Below are 22,040 nucleotides of genomic sequence, written 5' to 3'. Positions count from 1 at the left end.
TGTGCAACTTGCACTTTACAGTGGAGAGCTGTGGCTTCCACCCGTCACTGGAATCTCATTTAGAAACAATGTTCACTTTAAAAGGGGCTTTTTAACTGCTCAGTTTTTGACTATTTTAAATAGTTTGCTGATAAACTCCTGATAACACTTGCTACATATCATGTTTTAATTGCTTGTACAGTTAACCTCTAATTTTATTTAGTAAAGTGTATTAAACTAGGACTTTTTGAATTGTAAATATGTGGTTTTATTAAATAAAAGTCATGTAAAATTGTTACTTTCATCCACGGGTTATAGTTTGGTGTAACATTGAAGTTCTTACCTCGAAGCATGACAGAAATTTGTCTTTGAGCATTATGGTGTTTGAATATTTTGAAATCCGCTTATCAGGCTCTGTTAAAACAGAAAGATGTGTGGTCATTTAGTCCCAGGGTTTGAGAGATCAGTGCAGCCCTTCCAAGGTTAAGGGGAGCCCCAGCCCCGCTCCCCCACTCCACCGCTCGGGCTCCTCCTGTCCCTGCCTCCCTTCTTCTGCCCCCGCATCTGCCCTGCACGGGTGTCCCCGCTTCCCGGGTCTGTGGGTGGCTCCTGATCCTTGGCCTAACACACAGTCACGCCTTGCTTTGGGCCAGTCACTGGGCAAAGGGCTTTTCACCCTGATCTTCGGAACCTTCCCAGAAGTTCTGCTTTCACTTGTGTCCCCTGTCACCAGGAGTGCTCTTAGTTGTCCCCCAGGACCCTCACCCGAGCAGACTCTGCCCCCCCCCCCCACGTCCTACTGGCACCTTTGATGTAGAACTTTTCACACTTCCTTGCCCGTCTTCCCAGTGGACTGAGCGGCTTTTGGGGAGTGGGGGAGTCAGCCCCAGCACGGCACACAGAAGCGGTGCCTCTCCTTTCCCACAAGGACGCCCCACCTCTGGGCCGCTGTTTTCTCTGCATTCTTCACAGGCTGCGGGTGCCATGCCAGGCTAGGGTGCTTGCCAGTGACGGTGCTCACCGAGGGCTGGCTTGCTGTGCCATCCCCATCAGGCCTGTGCTGGGGGCTTCCCGAGAATTATTTCAGGCACCCTCCATGGCAGCTTGGCTGAAGATGTTATCGTTCCCATCTCAGAGATGTGACCCAGAGACGCTGAGAGATTTGCTCCGAGTCCTGCAAGTCAGTACATGGCAGGGCTGGGGTTCAGATGCGGACTTGGGACTCCTGAGCCCTCGTTCTCAAACACCCCACTTGGCAGAAGCCGTTTGCTTTGGGGCCTCTGGAAATCTTCCTCCTCCAGCTCTGATCTCAACCCCAAATGCAGGGCTTGGGGCGCGGCCTAGATTCGCGTGTTCATCTGATGACTCCCGTGTGCGAGGCTCTGTGCCCGTGGGGGAGCCACGGGAGCCGCAGGAGCGGTGGGAAATTTGTTCAGATGCAACCGTACAGATGCCCCGTATGTGAAACTGTGGAAAGAAAGGGTAGGCACTTGGACTTGTTCCTTGTGGTGCCCTTAACCAGGGTGTTTGGCAGTTCAAAAGCCAATACCCCAAAGTGTCCAGCAGGCCCTGAAGGCCCAAAAGAATGAAACTTGGCACCAGACCAGGGGGCAGGGGTGGCTGATGCCCCATTGAACCTTCAGGTAAGCCGTGGCTCAGCAAGTGGAAAGCAGACAGGGGAAGGGCAAACCCAGCAAAAGGGAGGCACAGGAACCAGGGGAGTCCTCAAAAGGGACAATGTGAAGACTTGGAGGAGCTGGTGGGCTTCCTGGGGGAGTCGGCAGATCTGCTCTGCGTGCTGCCAAATATGTCCTTGAAGGTCTGCTCACATGTTGCATCCTGTCCGCCCCCCCCCCCGGCCCCTGTCACAGAGTGGGGTCTCACACGGGCTGAATACACCTGGCTCCTTCTGTTGGGGTCCCTCTGTGGGTGCCACCTTGCCGTCCCTGCAGCCAGTGTGCCCTGGAGCAGGGCTGCTTCACTGGGCTCTGCCATGCTGAGACCCTGTCTCCCAGGACCACCCGCCAAAGCCCCCTGCTCCAGGTGCCTGAGGAGGCCGAGGGAGGGGCACTGACTTTGCCCTAAGCCGTGAGCCACCCCAGAGTCTCACAAAGGTTTTCTTAAACTTCATTCTTTTAGCTTCTTGCCCCTGCCCCAGTGCTCCTTCGAAACTGCTCCAAACAAAAACAAACCAAGTTGAAGGTACATAGCCAGTGTCTAAGAACCAGGCTCTGGAGTTAGATCTTGAAGCCAACCACTGCTGTTTAAGAACCCTGGGACCTTAAAAGAATTTTCTTAAACTTTCTAAGCCTCGTTTTTTCTGTAACTGAAAGTTCGAAAAGGGTCTCCAGCTTTTAAGGATTAAACTAAGATGTTGAACTAATTGTATCATTAAAAAAACACGAAACAAACCTTGTCATAGCTAACTAGACTCAGTACTAAACTTTTAGTATCTGGCACCTTTGGTGAATTTCATTAGGAAAAAAATTGGGGTTTCCCCCGAATTACATGTTCATTGTAGAAAATTTGGATATACAGACAAGCAGAAAGTAGAAAATAAAAATTACTCATAATTCCACCACCCAGAGAGAAGAGCCACTGTTTACATTTCATTCTGACCTTTTTCGCCTGTAAATTTATCCCCATTTTACAAATGAGTAAGTTGAGGCTTAGTTGAAGTGTTTTGTCCCAGGTCACAATATCAACGAATGCCATTTGCATCACTGTCAACTTCATTTGCAAGCCTCCCAAACCATGGAAGCCTCCAGTGGGCCTGTATGGTTTTTAAGTTTGAGACATAAAGAAAACAGAGTTCCATTTGTCAGTGATTTACTTTCATTTTGGCCTTGATGAAAGAGTAGAGGGACAGCAAAAAAAAAAAAAAAAAAAAAAAAAAAAAAAAAAAAAATCTGTAGAGGATAAGGAGAATGGAGACAGAAAATGATTTCCCCGCACTTCATTGTTACACTTGTGTGGTTTGGTAAGTATAGTATTATCAAGTAACAGTGTATTCAAGCTAGGGAAGTTAGGGAAGGAGTTTTAATCCACCTGCACTGATTTCAAAGTGCACACACTTTAGAAAAGGAGAGGAAGTCACCAGAAGTTACTGGGATGTTTTCCCCTCAACACTCAGGACTAGCTGAGTCGTCTGCCCAGAGTGGGGCTTCTACCATTCTTTAGGGTCTCTAGCACCAAATGAGACCATCCTTCTTAGGGCCCGCTTAAGTTTAGGACTGGGAGAATCTCTGAATCCCAGGTCTGCACATGTCAAAATGGAACCCAAGATGAAAGAAGTGAAATCAAGTCTCCAGCTCCCAAAACATCAGAGAACACTGACAATGTCCTCACTGAATCCAGATTGTTAATAGACCTATCGAGTATTTTGTATATTAATATTTTAATATTTGATAATGACATCATGTGAGGGTCCTGTTGGCAAGATTTTAAAAAATATATTTTTAAAAGGCTTATGGACATTCAGCAGTAACTGCTCCATATACTTTGCACCTGGCAAAATACCCAATGCAGTCATCACTTTGTTTTTACTGGAAAACAAAATTTCACTTTCCTGTACAGAGCAAATATTTCTTTAGAGGATCCCAGAAACAGTTGGATGAGAACTGAAATCTCTCATTGAGCCTGAAACAAACCATGGACAGTTAGTAGACCAAGCCTCTCATTGAAAAAGAGATGAACTTCAGCTCCTTTTCCTAGTTTTATCGTTTCTGCTTTCTGAAGACTTTTTATTACCACAGAAGCCAGTGCTGGTTACTTACAAACCAATTTAAGTAATTTGGGGAATAGTCTAGGGGGATTGGTGAGCTTTTACTTGAGACAGTGACTCAAGGAGTTTAACAAACTCAAAGGTATTTTAATAATTAGCTTCGTGTGCAGGAATTCTTTCGTACCCTGCCCATCTGTTGAACTTCTAAGCCCCCTCTCCATGTGGCAGAGGGGCAGTACTCCTTCGTACAAAGGCATCGAGATGGCAGAACTGCTCAGGTACAACAGAACTTCTGACATCTTTTTAGCAGAAGTCAGGCCCACTAAGTCATCCCTGGATGATTTCTCTGGACCCATTTTGCTTAACCCCATCCAAAACTGATTACAAACCCAGTTTTGATTCAGCACTAATTTGGAAGCTGAAAAAAAGATGTAAATTCAAAATAGTGTTCCATTCCGAATGTCATCAGCCTTTGACAGAACGGCAACAAATGGAGAGTGCAAGTTAGTGACAGATAAAGTTGGCTGAGATGGAGGAAGTTCTGCGGCTCTTGTCATCAGCCCGTCAAGAGGGGAGGAAGGCCTTGGCCTCCCTGATCTTCTGCCTCATACCCTTGCAGGACAGAGCCAGGCCGGCATGATGGCGCCGCAGGGACTCCAGGCGCTCGTTGAGCACTTCGGTCTTGTCCACCTTTTCTTCCAGGTCCCGGAGAAGCGTTTCCTTGCCAAGAAGCCCGCACTTCTGATTCAGCTTGACGTTGTCAGTGCGCAGGCTGTCTCGGGCTTGCTTTGTCTTGGTCAGGATGTCCCTCTTTAGGGCCACCTTAGCCTTGATTTCCGCAAGCTGGGCCTTTTTGTACGTGTTCTCGATCTCCATAAAGTGCAACTTTTCCTTCATGTGGGTTATCACCTGCACGTTGTTGGTCACCTTGCTGCGCAGCTTTAGGAGTTCATCGTTCCGCTCCTCGACTTTCTCATTGAACGTCTGGTTCTCGATCTTGAGCTGCTCGAAGTCGATGAGCAGCAGACCCTCGGTCAGGTCCTCCTGGGCCCGCATCCTGGTTTCAAAGTGCACCAGGCTTTGCTTCAGCTGCACGTTCTCCAGCCTCACAGCGCTCATCTCCTTCTCCTTCTTATCCTCCAAGGCCTGGATCTGCTCCACCTCCCGCAGGGCCGCCTGCCGGCCACCCCTCAGCCAGCAGCTGCCCATGGCCTGCATCACCACCTGCTTTTTGAGGGCCTGGAAGGCTCGCCACTCCTTCTCCACCCTGGTGAGCTTCTGCTGGCACTGCTGCTTCAGCTGGTCCAGCTCCTGGTGATACCAGTCCAGGTCGTCGGCCTCTTGCTTCTTCAGCTCCTCCAGCATGGCCAGGTAGCGGAGGTAGGCTTGCTCCTTCTCAGGGGCCTCCGACTCCAAGCCCTTGTCTGGCACCTCAGCCGCCTCCAGGCCCTTCTTGCACAGAGCCTCGTAGATCTTGTGCTGCAGGTACATGTTGTACCGCTGGTAGCGGCTGCGCTTGGCTAGGAGGGTGCGGTACTGCTCCAGGAGCTCGGCGCGCAGCCGCTGCTCGTGCTCCTTCTGCACCTCCTCTGACCAGCCCTGGTCCTCCTTGTCCTCCTCGTCCTCGATGGTCAGGTCCAGACTTCTGCCTTCGCCCTCACTTTTCACCTGGCTTCTTTCCCCACCCTTTCCCTCAGTCTCCTCACTCTCTCCCTCCTCCTCTTCCTCTTCCTCCTCCTCCTCCTCCCATTTCTCTTTCTCAGCTTCCCGGACTGGAGCTGCCTCTTCTCCGATGACCGTGGACAGCCGCGGAGAGGCCTGGGCTGGGGCTTCTTTCTTCCTCCACTCCTGCTCCTGCTCCTCCTGCTGCTGCTGTTCCTTCTCCTCCTCCTCCTCGTCCCTCTTCTCCCCGTCGTCCTCCACCTCCTCCGGCCCGGCCTCGGTTGGCTCCCCTGGCTCGGCCTCGGGCTCCGCGGGTTCCTCGGGCCCCGCCGCGGCCGCGGCTTCGGCGGCCCCCGGCCCCTCCCCGGGCTCGGCCTGCTCAGCCGCGGCGGCGGCCCCCTCCGAGGCCTCTACGGCCGCGGCCTCGGGCTGCGGCTTCACCGGCTCCGCGGGCTCCGCGGGCTCGGCTGCGGTCTGGAGGCTGGTGCTGGAGTCGAGCCCCGGCAGCCGCGAGTCCAGGTTTTCCACATCTCCGTCTTCTTCCACGGCCTCCCTGCTGGTCACCGAGCGGGCGTCCATCTCCCACCCGCTCGGCGAGAGCCGCGGATCCAGGCTGCGGACTGTTAGGTTTCCAGGAGCAACCGCGGGCGCGCGCGCTGGGCCCCGCTATTGGCCAGGAAGGAGCCCGAGCTCCGCCCCCCGCTCCCCGCCTCTCGGTAAGAGAAGGCCAATGGGAGGCCGCGAGCGAACGACGAACGGGACTGATTGGAGGAGGGCGTCGGCTCGCGCTCCGGCGGGCGTGGCTCGCTCGGCCGGCCTCCCTTCCGCCCGTTTCCCACCTCCCGGCTTGGGGCGGGGCGTCGGGTAGACGCCCGCCACGGGCGCGCAGGCGCGGAGGCGCGGGCTGGGCCTCCGCGAGGGGAGCCTGCGCGATGCGGAGGAGCGACGGACGGCGGAAGCGGCGGCGGCGGCGCCCAGGCCGGGCGGATGGCCGCCTGCGTGCTGAGGCGGGACGGGGCCCGGCTGGCTGGCTCCGGGCGGCGCCTGGGCGGGGGCGGCCGCGGTGGCGGCGGCCGGCGGCGGCGGTTTGCTCGAGCGCGGCGGCGGCGGGCGCTGCGGGCGGCGGCGGCGGGGCGCTTGACGCCGGGCTCCGCCTCAGCGGCGGCGGCAGCGGCGGGCCGGGCGGGCGGGCGCGGCGGCGGCGGGCGCGGGCGGCGAGCGGGGGAAGATGGCGGAGCTCGGTAAGAAGTACTGCGTGTATTGCCTGGCCGAGGTGAGCCCGCTCCGCTTCCGCTGCACCGAGTGCCAGGACATCGAGCTGTGCCCCGAGTGCTTCTCGGCGGGCGCCGAGATCGGCCACCACCGGCGCTACCACGGCTACCAGCTGGTGGACGGCGGGCGCTTCACGCTCTGGGGGCCGGAGGCCGAGGGCGGCTGGACCAGCCGCGAGGAGCAGCTGCTGCTGGATGCCATCGAGCAGTTCGGCTTCGGAAACTGGGTGAGCGGCGGGCGCGGCGGGAAGCTGAGGCTCGCCGGCCGCGGGGGCCCTGACTCCCGGGCGGAGCGCGGTGCCCGCTTTTGCAGGACGGGCTCTGCGAGGCTGGACCCTGCTGGGACAGGCTTGCTCCCCTTCTCCCTAAATCAGCGACATCCCGAGCACTTGCCTTGCGCCGCAGTGCTCTCCCCGGCTCAGTTAACATCCCACTTTCCAGATGGGGAAAGCTCAGAGAGGCAGAGCAGTGTGCCCAGGGTCACACAGCCAGGAAGGGGCAAAATGGAGATTTGAACTCTGGCTTTCTGACAGCAGAGCTCATTTTCCTGACTGCTAGGGATACCCTTCAGCTCTTCTATACTGAGGGCAGACAACAGGCCGGAGCCTTCCACACCCGAGAAGGGGTTCATGGAGACAGGCAGTCTGGCAGAACCGGGTAAGAAATGGTAACCGTGGGAGCAATGAGGAAGGAGTGGGTTCTGCCTGGAGAGCAGTGGTGGGGAAGGCCCGGCAAGTTTCACATGTGCCCCGGGGCCTGTCTCTGTGTCCTGTGCACTTATTCTGAGGCCCAGTGTGCTTTCTTGGTCGTCTGCCTGGGCCCCTTGTCCCTGGCAGTGCACAAGGTCTTTGTGGGTAGGAGCAGTGACCAGAGTGGTCAGTAAATAACAAATAAAGGGTGGTGGGGCAGGCAGGAGTCCTGAGTTTCTGCTCTGTCTGTACATCACAAGGTTTCTATAACAACTTTTATTGGTGAAAGGGAAAGATGAGAGCTGGATTCCTTTACACTGGCAAGATAGCACTCTGGGTTCCTTGAGAGAGAAAAATGTGCTTCTTCTCTTAGTGGTCTTTAAGAAGCTTTTTCCACTCCAGAAAAGGACACTGTCTTTCGTATTAGAAAGGAAAAATCTAGCTGTATTCTGGTCTGTAACCACCAGGGATCTGTGGCTATCTTCAGCGCTTTACGAGAAGCAGGTGCTGCAAGACATGACCCTGGCTCCCTAATCTTTCCAGTCCCCTCCCCTGGTCTGTTAGGGTCACCCCCCCCCCCCTTCTCCAGCAGCACTTCCCCTTCTCCCTGGGTTTACTGGGAGAAGACATTCTGCACTGCCTTTCTTCCCAAACCTGGACTGCTTTTATTGTCTTTTTGTAAAGTGAGTCCGTCTCTAGGACCAGCAGCCATTCCCCACAGCCCTGGCGCCTCCCTTTTCTCTACTCCTTTGAGCATACACTGTTCTGCAGATTGTCACCCGGGGGCCAGCTTCCTGGTCACCATCCTCCCGAACCTCAGTCTCACTTTGTCTTTTAATGCTATTTATTGACGTCTGCTGAGCGGTTGCTTTGTGCAGATTTTGCAGTGGTGCAGGACTCTGAAAGAAAGGGAAGACTTACCTTGCCTTGGAGTAGCCTCAGTTATTTTAATCGTTTGGTTCTGAGCTTGTCCCTAAGCACCAGCCTTCTGTGACGTCCTCACCTGCTTATCTCGGACATCGCAACCTGACCTGACCTGAATCTCAACACCTCACTCAGTCACTCAGGCTGGAAACCCAAGAGGCAGCCTCAGAGCCTCCTTCTCTGTCCTCTTCCGCAGCAGCCCCGTCCTCAGCATGTGTGCAGGATCTAACCACTGCTGACTGCATTAACCCAGGCCCTTGCTGTCCCTTGCCTTGACCTCTTCTGGAGCCTCCTGACTTGTTCCCCTGCTTCATTCAGGTCCCCTACAGCCCAGTCCATGAGCTGCCATCTGAGAGCTCTTTTAAAAACACATCGCCCTTCAGCAGCTTCCGGGACTCCTTGGAGTCACTGTCAGGCCCACCTACTAGGCCTGCAGCGTCTCCTGGCCAGTGGGAGCACAACTGTTACCTCCCCTTGTTCGCGTTTATTCATTCTCCCTGGAGGGATCTCCCCCCAAGTCCTGGCTCGTGACCCATCTTTCTACTCCAATAGCGATGCTGGAGAGACTCTTCCCTGTGTCATTTATCTTTATAACAGTGGTTCAGGATAGCTGGCATAGGCAGACGCATGAGTGCATCTCTTCTTAACACTTCTCAGCAGCCCTGTGCAGTACAATCCTCACTACCCTGTCTACACTGCCTCCCTTGTAGCACTGTGGAAAATACACAAAAACGAGATGCAGAAAGAAAAACGTTTTAGCATAGTGGAAGAAGCAAGGGGCTGGGAGGGGCGCGCCTCTTTTCTAACGCAAGACTTTTCTAACCTGAGTGTGCACGGAGCCACCCACGGAGTTTGTTAACTTGCAGACTCTACCAGCAGATTCAGGGAGGCCTGAGGGTCTGCATTTCCAAGAAGCTGCTGTTGCTGTCAGTCCGCAGACCACACTCTGAGGTCGCTGGGCTCGAATTTCTTAGCTGTGCTGCCTTGGGCTAGTTGCTTTTCCCTCTGGGCTTCCTATTTCTTCATCTGAGGCTCTTCTACAGCTCTGAGATGTGTGGTTCTCTCTGAGGGTATATCCACATTTGTGCACATAAGTAAGGACACTGCTCATCTGTCACATATTTAGCATGTCCTTGTAACCAGGCCAGGCTCTTTACATACATATCTCGTGTAATCTCTACAACAGCCCTAGGGGGGGTAGATTCTTATTTTTAGTTTATAGTTAAAGACGCAATGACTCAGAAGTTAGGCTGCTTGCATGGGGTGCCGTGGCCTCTCAGTGGGAGAGCCAGGGCTTGAAGATAGGCCTGCCTGACACCAAACCCTGGACCTTCATCACTTGGTGTAGGTACATTAAATTATGTGGGTCAGAGGCCGGTTGCTTATTGGTGCAACTGAAGGCATGGAAGGACTGGAAGGGCTTCACAGAAGAGTCAGTCTCAACCTGATTCAGTGGCGGGATGAGAGTGTGGGGTGGGGGAGGCGGAGGAGGGGCTCGGGTGCAAGCAGAAGCAGGCCTGGCGGGCTGGGGTGTGGAGGACAGTGGCCATGGGGCGGTGATGCCAAGGTGGAGGGAGCCTGCTAAGTTCTGATTGCTCAGATGGCGGAGGATGATACAACCTTGGGCTTGTGCTGCTTGGTGTGAGATTTATGGGGAGGGGGCTCAGGAGGGCAGGGGTCGTGGGTTGTTGCTGAAGACCACACCCGGGGCTGAAGCCTGGGGACAGAGCCGAGGTGTCAGCAGTGAGGCTGGGGTGGTCGTGGGCAGTGGCCGTCCCCGTCTGCTGCCCACACTTTTGTTTAGCAAGGACAGGCAGAGGACTGGAGAGACATGGACCCGGGATCCTGGACACGAGGGTGCGGGGAGCTGCTGAGACCACTCACCAGGGTTCACTGAGACCCTCTCGGCGGCCAGTCTGGTGGTGGTTGCTGCGCCAGACTCAGAGACTTCGAGGATCCAGATCCTGCCAGAACACACACACACACAAGCACAAGGGAAAACAAAGCATTTTAAGAAATTCAAGACTCTGGGAGAGGAGCCCTAGACTTGTTGATTGGCTGCCTGAGAAATTGAGTGGTCACTCAGGTAGCAGTTTGAGGGGAGCTGAGCTCCTCTGCAGACCATGGGCAGGGGGCTTTTGGGGGGACTGGGATTCGAGCTAGCTCTTGATAATGAGGAAAGCTCTCTGTAACTGTGAAGGGCCTTCCATGCACATACACACATGCATTCAGGCTAATTGTTGCAGGCAGTGGGATGGCATGAATAACAAGTTTATTTGCCTTTTTAGATGAGAGCAGACAGCCACAAAGCTGAGCTGTGTCAGATATGTAGATATTCATTATATTGTGTGCTCTTTCATTCATTCATTCATCCATCCACTCAACTAGTGCTTAGTGAAGGCCTGTTGTATGGCAGCCACTGTGCTAGATAGAAAGATTCCCCAGTATGTAATTTTGTGGTGAAAACATTGATAAAAGGGAGACAGTTGTGTAACCGTTTACATGGAACTAAGGTTATCCTTTGGGGGAAAGGAGAAGAAAAGATGTCCTGGTGGAAGGTGAGTGGAAGGATCTTTTTGTGTTCTAGGAGGCTGGTGTGGTGAGGGCCAGGCCAGGCCCGCCTGCCCGATGTGGAGGGCGGGAGCTGGAGAAGGCAGTGGAGGGAGGAGGAGGCCGTAGCTGGGTGTGGTGTGGTGAGGGCCGGCCCCAGGCTGGGTGCTTCTGTGTGGGCTCTCTCACCCAGCCCTCTCTCCCTGCCGATGTCACCCGCTCCCTACCAGTGAGGAAATGGCTGTGGGCATTGAAGGACCACGCACATGCCGAGCTGGGGTCTGAACCTGGGTCCTCTGACTCCATGCCCAGGACCCCTATTCTCAGGGGTTCATGATGGCACAGCAGCATCACCTGTGGGTCCCTAGTTCCCAGGGGCTGCCCCAGACCTGCTGAATCAGAATCTCTAAGGGTGAGGTCTGGGAAGGTTTATAAAAGGCTCCAGGGAGCTCTGTGGCCGCTAGCATGGTCACCTGGTCAACCAAGGCAGAGCTCTCTTCTGTGAGTGGGTGGGGCCTGGTGAGCCCCCCACCCCTGCACGGTGCGGGTGCAGTTTCAGGAGGGGCTCTGGGGGGCGGGCTGGGGGGGACAGCACCTGGACAGGGAAGCAGCCAGAACTCAGAGGGTTCTGCCGAGCACTGGTTTCCCGGACGTCGGCAGGTGTGGGAACACCCTGGAAGGCTCGAGGAAACACAGAGCACTGTCCACCCCCTGCCCCTCCTCAGCCTCTGATTCAGGGGATCCGGGGTGGGGCCCAAGACTGCAGGTCTTACAGCTTCGCAGGTGACCCCAATGTTGCTGGCCCAGGGACCCCGTGCTAAGAACCACCGAGGGAGAGACGGCCACGCCAGGCCTAATGGCTCTTTCACAAGGAGCATTACCTGAACCAAAAACCTTTAGTTGGCTTGGGGGCAGTCCCTGCTGTGTAAGCTGGGGTCTTCTCTGAGTGAGTTTAGACAGGAGCCCAGGGAACCCAGAACAGGCCGAGAGAACTTTCCATGTCAGAAGAACCAGGAGCAGTGGCCAGGGAACGCAGGGTCTCTGGAAAGTCTGCACACCTGGAGGGACAGGTTGAAAAGGGCTGTGTTCCCAGCCCCCGCTGATGCTGGTGTGTTTGAGGAGGGGGCTGGGGCTGCAGAGTGGAGGAGTGGAGACGGAAGGCTGGTCGGGAGGGCGAGGAGGGCACAGTGGAGGAGGGGTGGGCACAGTGCTGTGCTGTCAGGAAGGGCAGCTGTGTGCCCAGCCCGGGTCAGGTTTCCCCACCCCATGAGGCGGGTGGGGCTGCTGACCTCGCTGAAGGTGACAAGAATGAGGCTGGAAGAGGAAGAGGACCCTGTTCCGCCACGGGTGTGTGAAGAGCCAGCTGGGCACGGCCACCTGGCTTCAAAGCCTGCATTTGTCTCACTGCCCTGGGCTGCCGGGAGGGACCCCGCAGCCTTAGGCCCGATGGGCCTGCTCCTGGAGGCCAGCGTCCGGGAATCAGGTTAGAGATGGTGGTGTTTGGAGTGAGGGAAATGTTGGAAATGGTGGCATGACTTAGAATGAGAGGTCAGGGGCACAGGTGCTGGACTGCGGAGGGGAGACCAGGCAGATATGCTGCCCCTGTGAACTGGGCACAGAAGTCAGCTGGGAGGAAGTGGGAAGAGAACATGCTAGTGTGTCCCGGTGCCGGCCTCTGGGAGTGGCCGTGCGCCCGCTGGGCAGCAGGTGTGCACCGAGGTGACCTTGTGGATGTCCTGCACGCACCCCCCCTTGCTTGGTCCTCACGACGAGCCTGTGCAGGATAGACAAGGCCGGCCCGGGGTGCTGGGTCATGCAGTGAAGGAAGGGGGGCCCAGGCCCTCACCCAGCACCGGCTCCGTCCCCAGGGATTAGAAGCTGAGTGGATGAAGCTGGAGCCCTTTGGAGCTGCCCCTCCCACCGGCTGGCAAGCCAGACAAGTCCGGGGTTCTCTTCTGCTGGCCTTGCTGCTGGCGAGCCCTCCTCCTTCCTGCAGTGCCTTCTACCTTGTTCTTTCCTTCCGGGCCAGGCTTCCTCCCTCCTCCTTGACACACAGGACGGCGCGCCCCCATTCAGTCCTCTTGTCCCCCCAGCTTTCTCGTGTCCCTGCTGGGACCCTGCCCTCCCTCCCCGTGCTGCCTCAGTCTCTGCCCTGGCTTCCCAACCTGTCCCCGTCCTCAGGGGCTCCACTCCCCTGGGAACCACGAGTTTACGTGGAGAACGCCACAGTTGCTTCTTTCCGTTTTGATGCTTCTTATCTCGAGAGGCCACACACTGCTCCCCAGCCCCCAAAGCTGGCTCAAGACCCCGTGGGAAGTGACCCCAGACTCCGCTCCTGGGGACTTGCCATTTCTGTTTTCGCACTTTCAGAATACAGATTCTGTTTGAGGAAAGGACTGGAGTGAAGCCATTTGAGTGACAAGATGATTATGATGGTATTTTAAAATGTTCCAAAGCAGAACCACCAAGCTGGCATAAGGAAGATGCCCCAGGAAGCCAAAAACTATCAGTAGCTTTAATAAAGTCCGTATATGAAATCTGAATTCACCTCCCTGGACAGGGAAGGCATGTGCCCCGGGCCCTCCTTCCGCGTGTGCCAGAGGGTCGAGCGTGAGCTGTCCAGTGGAGCGGTGAGGCCAGCACTGCTTTAATGTCGTTGGTCTAGAAAGAAGAGTGGAAGCCCCAGCCTGGGTTTGCTTTGCTTTTTCTGTTTTCATTTGAAGCATCAGGCCGCAGCTCATCCGTGGGCCTCCTTTCTGGGGGAGCTGCAGGAGAGGCCGTGCAGTCCGGGGGCGGGTGCCCGCCGGCGGGCTCGGTCGGTGGCTCTACATTTACGTTCCTTATCCGGACAGTATGCCTGGTAATGTTACCTAGTGGGAATTGCTGTGGGGATTAAATGAGATGATGTAAGTGAAAGCACTTAAATGTTAACTGTTATTATTTCTTTTAAAAAGCTGTTTTTTTCATCCTGACAAAATCTTGTAAGAGGAAGGATTACAGATCAGGAAGCAAACGCTGAGAGGATAAGGCTCTCAGAGCTAGTTGCCGGCATTCGACCCCGGCTCTGGGGGGCTGTTGACGGCTTCCTGGATGAGGTGACCCGGGTCTTGAGGAATAACGAAAAGCTGTGAGAGTGGAGTTAACAGCTCTGTGGTGATAATGGCTAATATTTATGGAGTGCATACTGTGTCAGGCCTCGGGCTAAGCACTGTGCTTGTATTATTACCTCATTCACTTCAGCTGCCCTCTGAGGTGCCAAGTTTACCTCTGGAATTCAGATGAGGAGCCCAAGGCCCAGAGCCGGGAGAAATCTGTCCAGGTTGCACAGTGAGAAGGGGCGGAGCCAGGGAGTGAGCCCCGGCGGCTGGGCCCAGGCTGGCGCAGGTGCAGAGGGCATTCCCAGGAGGCGGGGGATTGCGAGTTGTGTTGTGTGGCCGGGCAGAACCAAGGCCGAGGGAGGCCACGGACAGATGGTAAAGGGCTGCGAGTGGCACTGGTGACCCTCGTGGATTAGCGCTCCCGGTTTTGTAGCCCAAATTGAAAAAGAAATACTTGGAGGCCCTTGGGGATTGAATCACGCCTCCCACGAAGGCATGGCCACATCCTCAGCCCCGGGCCTGAGGGCTGAACCTGTCTGCAGGACTTTTGAAGAAGATGCTGCTGGTTTAGTGTGGACTTATTGGTGACTGGGATCTTCCGAGATCCCGGGGTGGTCCTGAAGCCACACGACCAGAGGCCTGGCACGCGGGGGGGTCCGGATGCAGACGTCAGAAGAGGCAGAAGTGAGAGGGCACGCCCTGTGACAGCGCACTGCCATCGCCAGAATGCCACAGGCTTTGCAGAAAGCACGGCCTTGACCACACCTCGATTTTGGCTTCCAGCCTCCAAATCTGTGAGCTGTCAATTCTTTAGTTTCAGCCATCCAGGGTGTGGCATTTGTTAGTGGAGCCCTGGCAAACTAAGACAGGTTTTGGTCCCGGATAGTTGAGTCCTGTTATTAAAAATATGGAAATAGATTTGACAGAGGTAGCCCAGTTTCCTGTGAAGGGAGTTGTAGAGAAAGACCGTATCGTCTTAGAGAATACATATATCCTCATAAGCAGACTGTGGGCATTAAAGGTGCTTGTGGTGACGCCTATTCTAAGGTGGCAGAGAATTCAGCAAAATTGTGTCCTGATGACTGATGGAAGCAGAACCTGTAGGTGATAGACTTGAATATTTAGCTGAGATTTCTAAGCTAAGTGTGGATGGTGTGGCCTGGTTTCTCCTTTTGCATCTTGCAGTGAAACGCGAAGGAAAGGGTTAAGCCGAGGACTGAACTGTGAAGTTCTCAGCCATCCGGATAGGGTGCTCTGAGATGAGGGCGCTCCTTGAGTTCCTGGGAGGTGAATTCCTGGAGAACAGGGCTCTGCAGGGGTGAGCCTGAGCACAGGTCCGGTCCACCAAGTCAGGGAAGTCAGGAATGGAAATGCAGTTATACAGGACAGATCTGTGCAACCCGTGGTCTGGCATCTTAGACCCCCTTGAATTGCACAGAAAATCATCAGGGTTATTTGAGAATTTTGTATGAGCAGAAGCACTGCCAGCCTGGACTGAAAGGGACGTGATGTGGCAAAACGGAGGAAAATTACTCCAAAGGCAGAGATTGGATGCAGAGGACAGGACAGCAGAGATGTCTGGGGGCCAACAGAGGGCTTCCGCTGGAGTGCTGGGAGGGAGTGGGCCTCCAGCCCCAGTGCCCAGCAATCAGGGAGAGCCGGGCCCCCCCACCAGCTCTTGGAGGGGTGGGGTGCTGATCCCACAGGCTGGAGGACGAGGCACCCATCCACAGATCCACAGGTGACTCAGAACTTGGAATCTAATGGCGTTTGCCCTGTGGGGTTTTGGACTTGCTTGGGACCCCCTTTCCCCCCCATTTCTCCCCTCTGGAATGGGCATAGCCATCCTAGGCCTGGCCACCATTGCATTTTGGAAGCAAATAACTTGATTTCTAGGTTTCCCAGGTCCCCAGACAGGAATTTTGCCCCAGGAGGACCACACCCATAACTGATTTTGAGGAGATTGGATTAGGGTTGTCCCTGAAGTGGCTTAAGTTGGGAAGGGGGTGGATGTATTTTGCACACGGGAAGACCCTGATTTTCCAGGACTTGGAAGTGGAGAGCAGGGGTCAGAAAGGAAGTCTAAAGTCAGAGCAGGGGCCTGCTGGGAGGGCCGGCCGGAATCCACAGAGGATGCAGTCTAGCGGAGCCGAGTGACAGTAATAAGTGGAGTAACAGAGTCTTCTTGTTCTTTTGGGATTTAGGTTTTATCCACATGTGGTGCTCTGAGCTCATGACCAAGTTTGGGATGCAGAGTGGGGGACCTCTGTGGATGGTGGTTGCCTGGTACCTCAGTCGGCTGATTGGGTACCAGGCCTGGGGCCTGGCTGGGGCCTGGGGCAGAGCTGGGCCCCTAGTGTCTAACCGTGTCACCTGGGCCACGCTGTCCAGCACCTCGGTGCCACGGCTCCTGCCCGGTAACCGGTACAGCCCTGCTGACCTGGGCACTGCTGAGTCTGTGGCCAAGTGCCCAGCACAGTGCTCATCCCCACAATGCACACAGGAGACTGGAACCTGGATTTGCGGTCTGACACGGTCCCTTTTTGGACTGAAAGTTGGAAGCTGTGCACAAGCAGAGGCTCTGCCGTCCCTCAGGCCCCCCACCTTAGACAGTGGAGGCGCAGACAAGTGGCACCTGGCGTTTCCACTCTTCCGACTCCGTGGTGGAGGCCTGCCAGGGCTTTCTTCCTGACGAGACCCTTGCATTCCAAGAGGGCAGGTGGCAGGGACAGTGTGGCTCCATCAGTTTGAAATGGACCAGAGGCCAACACACTCTTGGGGCTTTTCTGTGCCAAGGTGGGGGTGGGCGGTAGAGAACCAGCCTCCCCATGCTCCCCACCGGCTGTCTTGCTGGTGGATACTCTTTAGGTCTCCCCCTTGGGTACAGCCCGTCCCGCGCACGAGGAAGCCTGCTCGCCTCCAGTCTCTCGTGATACTTTGAGCGAGTGGGAGGAGGCTGGGGCCGGACACTAATGGGTTGGAGGCTCTGAGGGGCGAGCCGGGGTCACAGGGTCAGTGTCTGGGACCCGGGAACAGGTCTCCAGACACCCGGCTGTGTGCAGGGTTCACAGAGTGGTAACAGATGCTGGTGATAGCTGTGATTTGAGTGTGTGTGTGCATGCATGCCCTCTGCCAAAAGTTTCCTGGGAAAATATAATGAACAGATTTGATGTTAATAGTGATTTTTAAAAGAGATGAAATCATGCAAATAATTCACTCCTATAAGACCAGAATCTATTTTTAGCTCCAGTCTTTATACTTCTAATCATTCTTAAAAAAGAGGCCTCACAGAGTGTACCTGAGTTTGAACTCCAAATACCAGGTCCGGGAAGCCACACCCGCAGCGCCCTGAGACCTGGCGAGACTAGCCGGCTGTTGGGACACGGGGGGCGTGTCCTGACACGAGGCCCAGTTGCACGTTCTGTTCAGGTCAGGGAACCAAGAATCACTTCCTCTCCCACAGTGCCCTGTTTTTCATAGGTTGTCGGCATGAATGGACTGGCTGGTTTCTTGGCTTCCAGCTGGCCTCTGGGACGCCGAGGTCATCCTGATCCTGCGGAGGGAGCTGCGTGGCTGTTGCTGGGGTGGGCACTGCTGGAGCAGAAGCAGCTTGTTCGCACCCCGGCAGGCTGAGGGCTTGGGGCTGGGCGTGCGGCCCGCCCGGCTGCCCGGGAACTGCTGAGCAGGGCGCAGGGCGCGAGTGCAGGCTGCAGGGGCTCAGCCGGGGTTGCTGGGGGCATGAATGAGTACGCATTTTGGGCGGTAACTTTCTGAAGTGGCTTTAGCGGTTGACTTTGAGGAAGAGGCCTCTTGGCAAAAGGAAAAGATTGAGGACGTTGTACAGTTTCCTCCCGTTAATAAACCTTGTTCTGGTGAGCTACCTTCTGGTGGAGGCCTCCAGCCCGGAGCTGACGGTCAGCTCGACGGGAAGCTGTTTGAGAAGGAGGCCGTCTCCCTTCAGTCGCTCACCTGGCCTCTGGCAGTCACTGCCTCGGAAAGGAGCGAGGCGGTGCGCAGGTGGGGCCCTCTGGCCAGGGTCTCGGCACATCCCACTCCAGAGGCAGGCAGCATGGCAGGATGGGAGTAGGGAAAGACGCCTCCTGCCACCGGCAGACCTGGGTCATGAGCTTTGGCCTTTGACGGGGGACCCCTGGACGTGCCTGTCTCCTGATCTGTGAACGAGGAGGCTGGGCTGGGAGGAGGGTGGACACACACTGAGACTGTCCGTCTGTGGCCGTGTTGCTCCTGAGAGTGTGGTGCTGGCAGCGGGGTGACGTGGAGACACCAGTTGGGCTCTGCTGCTCCGGGGCCGCGTAAGGAATGATGAGAACAAAGCACAGGCCTCAGATGTGGGTTCCGGGCTCAGCTCTGCCGCCGGCTTACCACAGGACCTGGGGCAAATCCTCCCCCTCTGGGTCTTCATTTCCTCCATCTGCAGAAAGAACTCGCCATCCAGTGTCTTTGGGGAGGGTGGGTGACGGTGCTGACAGGAAGGACTCCGGATAAGCCTTTATGAAAATCTAACAGATTGACTTTGGAAACGTAATTTCTGCCCTTTGCTTTGCAGGAGGACATGGCTGCTCACGTCGGCGCTTCCCGGACGCCCCAAGAGGTGATGGAGCACTACGTGAGCATGTACATCCACGGGAACCTGGGGAAGGCCTGCATCCCTGACACGATCCCCAACCGGGTGACAGACCACACCTGCCCCAGTGGCGGCCCCCTGTCGCCCAGCCTCACCACCCCCTTGCCTCCTCTTGACATCTCGGTGGCAGAGCAGCAGCAGCTGGGGTACATGCCGCTGCGGGACGACTATGAGATCGAGTATGACCAGGATGCCGAGACGCTCATCAGCGGGCTCTCGGTCAACTATGACGATGACGACGTGGAGATCGAGCTCAAGCGCGCCCACGTGGATATGTATGTGAGGAAACTCAAGGAGAGACAGCGGCGAAAGAACATCGCCCGCGACTACAACCTGGTGCCAGCCTTTCTAGGAAAAGACAAGAAGGATAAGGAAAAAACTATGAAACGCAAAATCACGAAGGAAGAGAAGGAGCTGCGGTTAAAACTGAGGCCGCTCTACCAGTTCATGTCCTGCAAGGAGTTTGATGACTTGTTTGAAAACATGCACAAAGAAAAAATGCTCCGGGCAAAAATTAGAGAATTGCAAAGGTATCGGCGAAATGGGATCACGAAAATGGAAGAGTCTGCAGAATACGAGGCAGCGAGGCACAAACGGGAGAAGAGGAAGGAGAACAAAAACATAGCCGGCTCCAAGAGAGGAAAGGAGGACGGCAAAGATGGCGAGTTTGCTGCCATTGAAAACCTTCCCGGCTTCGAGCTCTTATCCGACCGTGAGAAGGTGCTCTGCAGCTCTTTAAATTTGAGCCCAGCTCGCTACGTGACCGTGAAAACCATCATAATTAAAGATCACCTCCAGAAACGACAAGGCATCCCTTCCAAAAGCCGCCTGCCTAGTTATTTGGACAAAGTCCTAAAGAAAAGGATTTTAAATTTCCTCACGGAAAGTGGGTGGATATCCAGGGATGCTTCCTGAGGCCGAGGTTGCTCCGAAAGCCGGAATATTAAGCTAACGTGTGAGCCAAAAGGACTTGGGTGTGAGGGAGGTGGGAGGAGAAGAGCTTTTTTCCCCCGTTGTTGCTCTTTTTTAAAAAACAAATTGAGTTCCTTCTTTTAAGACATAAAATTCTTTTTGTGGTCCTCTGAAAGCAGCGGTAGGAGCACTCTGACATCGGATCATGGGGGAAGCAAATGGATGTGTTTTAGCTTAGTCCTCAGAGTCACACCTTATGATGATTTGCCTTTAAGTGTTCAGTTTGGAGAATATTATGAGATTCAGTAATTTCCTTTTATTTTGTGAGCTTTCTTCCCTTTGGGTACAAAAACTGTTGTACTTTGGGGAAAAGGAGCAATTTTCTACTGCTGGACCGAGAAGCCGTTGGCTTTAGCCTGATGACACAAGCCCTTCTCGGCCAGGCTGCCCTGCAGGCTCCCCTTTGGGGCCCCGTGCTGCCAGCCAGCCGACACGGGTCCGGCACATGGCACTTTAGAGGGAGGCAGGGCGGGGCCCAGGCTCCCCCAGGGGAGCAGGCGAAGGAAGTGAACGGAAAGATCGGAGCAGAAGGAAGCTTTCTTGGCACCTTTATGAGGAAGAATCTGTTGGTTGAACACAGCAGCAGGGTTTGATCTTGTAGTTCCTAAGCCTGAAACTACCCTCAGCCTCCTTTGCCTGCTGGTTCACCCTGGGAAAGAGCAGTGCTTCTGTGTTCGTGGGGAGGCTTCTGGGCAGGGGGTTGGCGGTAGGAACAGAAAGACTACCCTGGCTTGCCAGAAGCCCTGAGCTGGGTTTCCCGAGGGGCTGCTTCTTGCTGCTCTCTTGGAGTGCCTGTGACTTGAAGACCCATCTGAAGTTCAAGGGTAAGAGCTAGGAGTTCTGGCATTAGCTGCTTCCAGGATTTTCAACACAGTTGAAAATACCTTTTTCACAGAACATCCGACTGCACTAGCCTGGCCCGGAGTCTCCGTGAGGTTGTTGTCCGGCGCCGTTCGGTGCCTTCCGACCTGCAGGGTGAGAGAAGTCTCACCAGCTGGAGCCAGGACATGCACCGGTTGCTCGAGAGCATCAGAGTGGCACTGCTGGCACTGGGCTCTGGGGTGCTGTCCTTGAATTAGACTCACAAGTGGCTTCTTCATTTAAAAGCTTTTTTCCTGGGGCCTCTTTTCCTGGATGTATACGGTACCTTCCTTCTGAAGCTTGAGGAAGTCATTTGTCTTCAGGTTACTTATGTTTCTCATTTCTAGAGGACTGTGCTTTAAAGAGAATCGGTGGCGTGGCCGCTGAGTTGAGGCCCTCCGTCCTTCTAGAAGCTTGCTTTGCCTCCTACTCCCACAGGTACCAACAGACTGCTTACCTCCCAGAATGTTCAGGCTGGAAGTTACATTAAAGTGAAGTTATTTGAAAGAAAAAGGAAAAAACCTCATTTCCAAGGATGACTTAATTATGGTGCCTTTTCCTTTCTTTTTACATCCTCCTGTTCCCTAAGGTAAATTTCTCAGCATTAAATAAAACACATTTTAAATATATTGTACCTGGCTTTAGTTGTAAAAACCTTGCCTCCTAGCAGAGAGGTGCTCACTTAGCTAACAGTGACCCACGCGGAGCAGTGGTGTGTGCAGCTCAGGAGGGCCCCTCATCGTCCCCCGCAGGGTCAGGAAGGTTGAGGGAGTCGATGAGAAGGGTGATGGAGACGGTGCCGAGTTCCAACAGCTGTCTTGGCCAGTGATTCTCAAAGACCGGTTCTTGAGTCTCCTGGGAGCAAGGCAGACAGGCAGACACATGGGGGGGCACACTTCATGTCTTCCCACTGCCACCCACACCCACGGAACTCAGTTTCCAGCCTCCTGTGATGGAAACTGTGGGAAAGCCCTCAGTGGTCCTTGTCCTCAGCCTTCCTGGTGACTGGCATGTAAGCTCAAGTTTGAGAAACCACTGGTTTTAGCTATTCTGCTGTCTCATTGATTTTCTAGATCATCAGAATCCTGGTTTGAAGTAGTTTTAAATTTATTCTTTTTATATTAAATATCTATCGATTTAATATAAAAATAAGCTTACACAAAGCTCGAGAAGCAGATCCCTGTGAATGTGTCTGCCCTGGGCCACAAGCTCACAAAAAGAAACCCTTTGCTTTTAAGCAGGTTATTGACGTGTTTCTTTTTGATGGTGTGAAGAATTTATTTAGGCTTAACTTTTAAAGCACCATAATGAATATATCATTAACTTATGTTAAAGTGTTAATACGTTGTTACAAGGGAAAGTAATTTTATGATTGGTTGCCTGTTTGCCCTACAGCTCCAGCTATTCTTGTCACATCAATCCTCACCCCTGCTCTGAGTTCAGGGCCTTTCTATCTTGATATTTAATTCTCATGATAAATTAGCCAATACAATCCCATGAAACTAGGCCTTTTCAATTTAAACCAACTATAACTTGGAGTCAGAAAGGTAATTCTTCAGCTATTCAAGATGTTCTCGGATGGCCAGCAATCCAAGAATGTATTAAAAACCTTAATTCTGACACCATTTTTATTACCCTTTTACACACTGAACAAGTTGGGAACAA

The 22,040-nt window shown here is 54.4% G+C and overlaps 2 protein-coding genes across 2 annotated transcripts; one reads left to right on the top strand and one right to left on the bottom strand.

Moving 5' to 3' along the window:
- Nucleotides 1-2,933: 2,933 nt before the first annotated feature.
- On the bottom strand, nt 2,934-5,994 carry CCDC96 (coiled-coil domain containing 96). Its single transcript, XM_037829335.1, has one exon. It carries the CDS (start codon nt 5,942-5,944, stop codon nt 4,268-4,270), a length of 1,677 nt encoding a protein of 558 aa, XP_037685263.1. The 5' UTR covers nt 5,945-5,994; the 3' UTR covers nt 2,934-4,267.
- Nucleotides 5,995-6,567: 573 nt separating this feature from the next.
- TADA2B (transcriptional adaptor 2B) lies at nt 6,568-21,004 on the top strand. The gene is made up of 2 exons (XM_037829332.1): nt 6,568-6,863; nt 18,465-21,004. Exons 1-2 carry the CDS (start codon nt 6,594-6,596, stop codon nt 19,455-19,457), a joined length of 1,263 nt encoding a protein of 420 aa, XP_037685260.1. The 5' UTR covers nt 6,568-6,593; the 3' UTR covers nt 19,458-21,004.
- The last annotated feature ends 1,036 nt before the right edge of the window (nt 21,005-22,040 follow it).

Source organism: Choloepus didactylus, chromosome 3 (genome assembly GCF_015220235.1).
Source record: "Choloepus didactylus isolate mChoDid1 chromosome 3, mChoDid1.pri, whole genome shotgun sequence".
In the NCBI taxonomy this organism is placed as follows: domain Eukaryota; kingdom Metazoa; phylum Chordata; class Mammalia; order Pilosa; family Megalonychidae; genus Choloepus; species Choloepus didactylus.
This window is presented reverse-complemented; position numbering and strand designations above follow the sequence as displayed.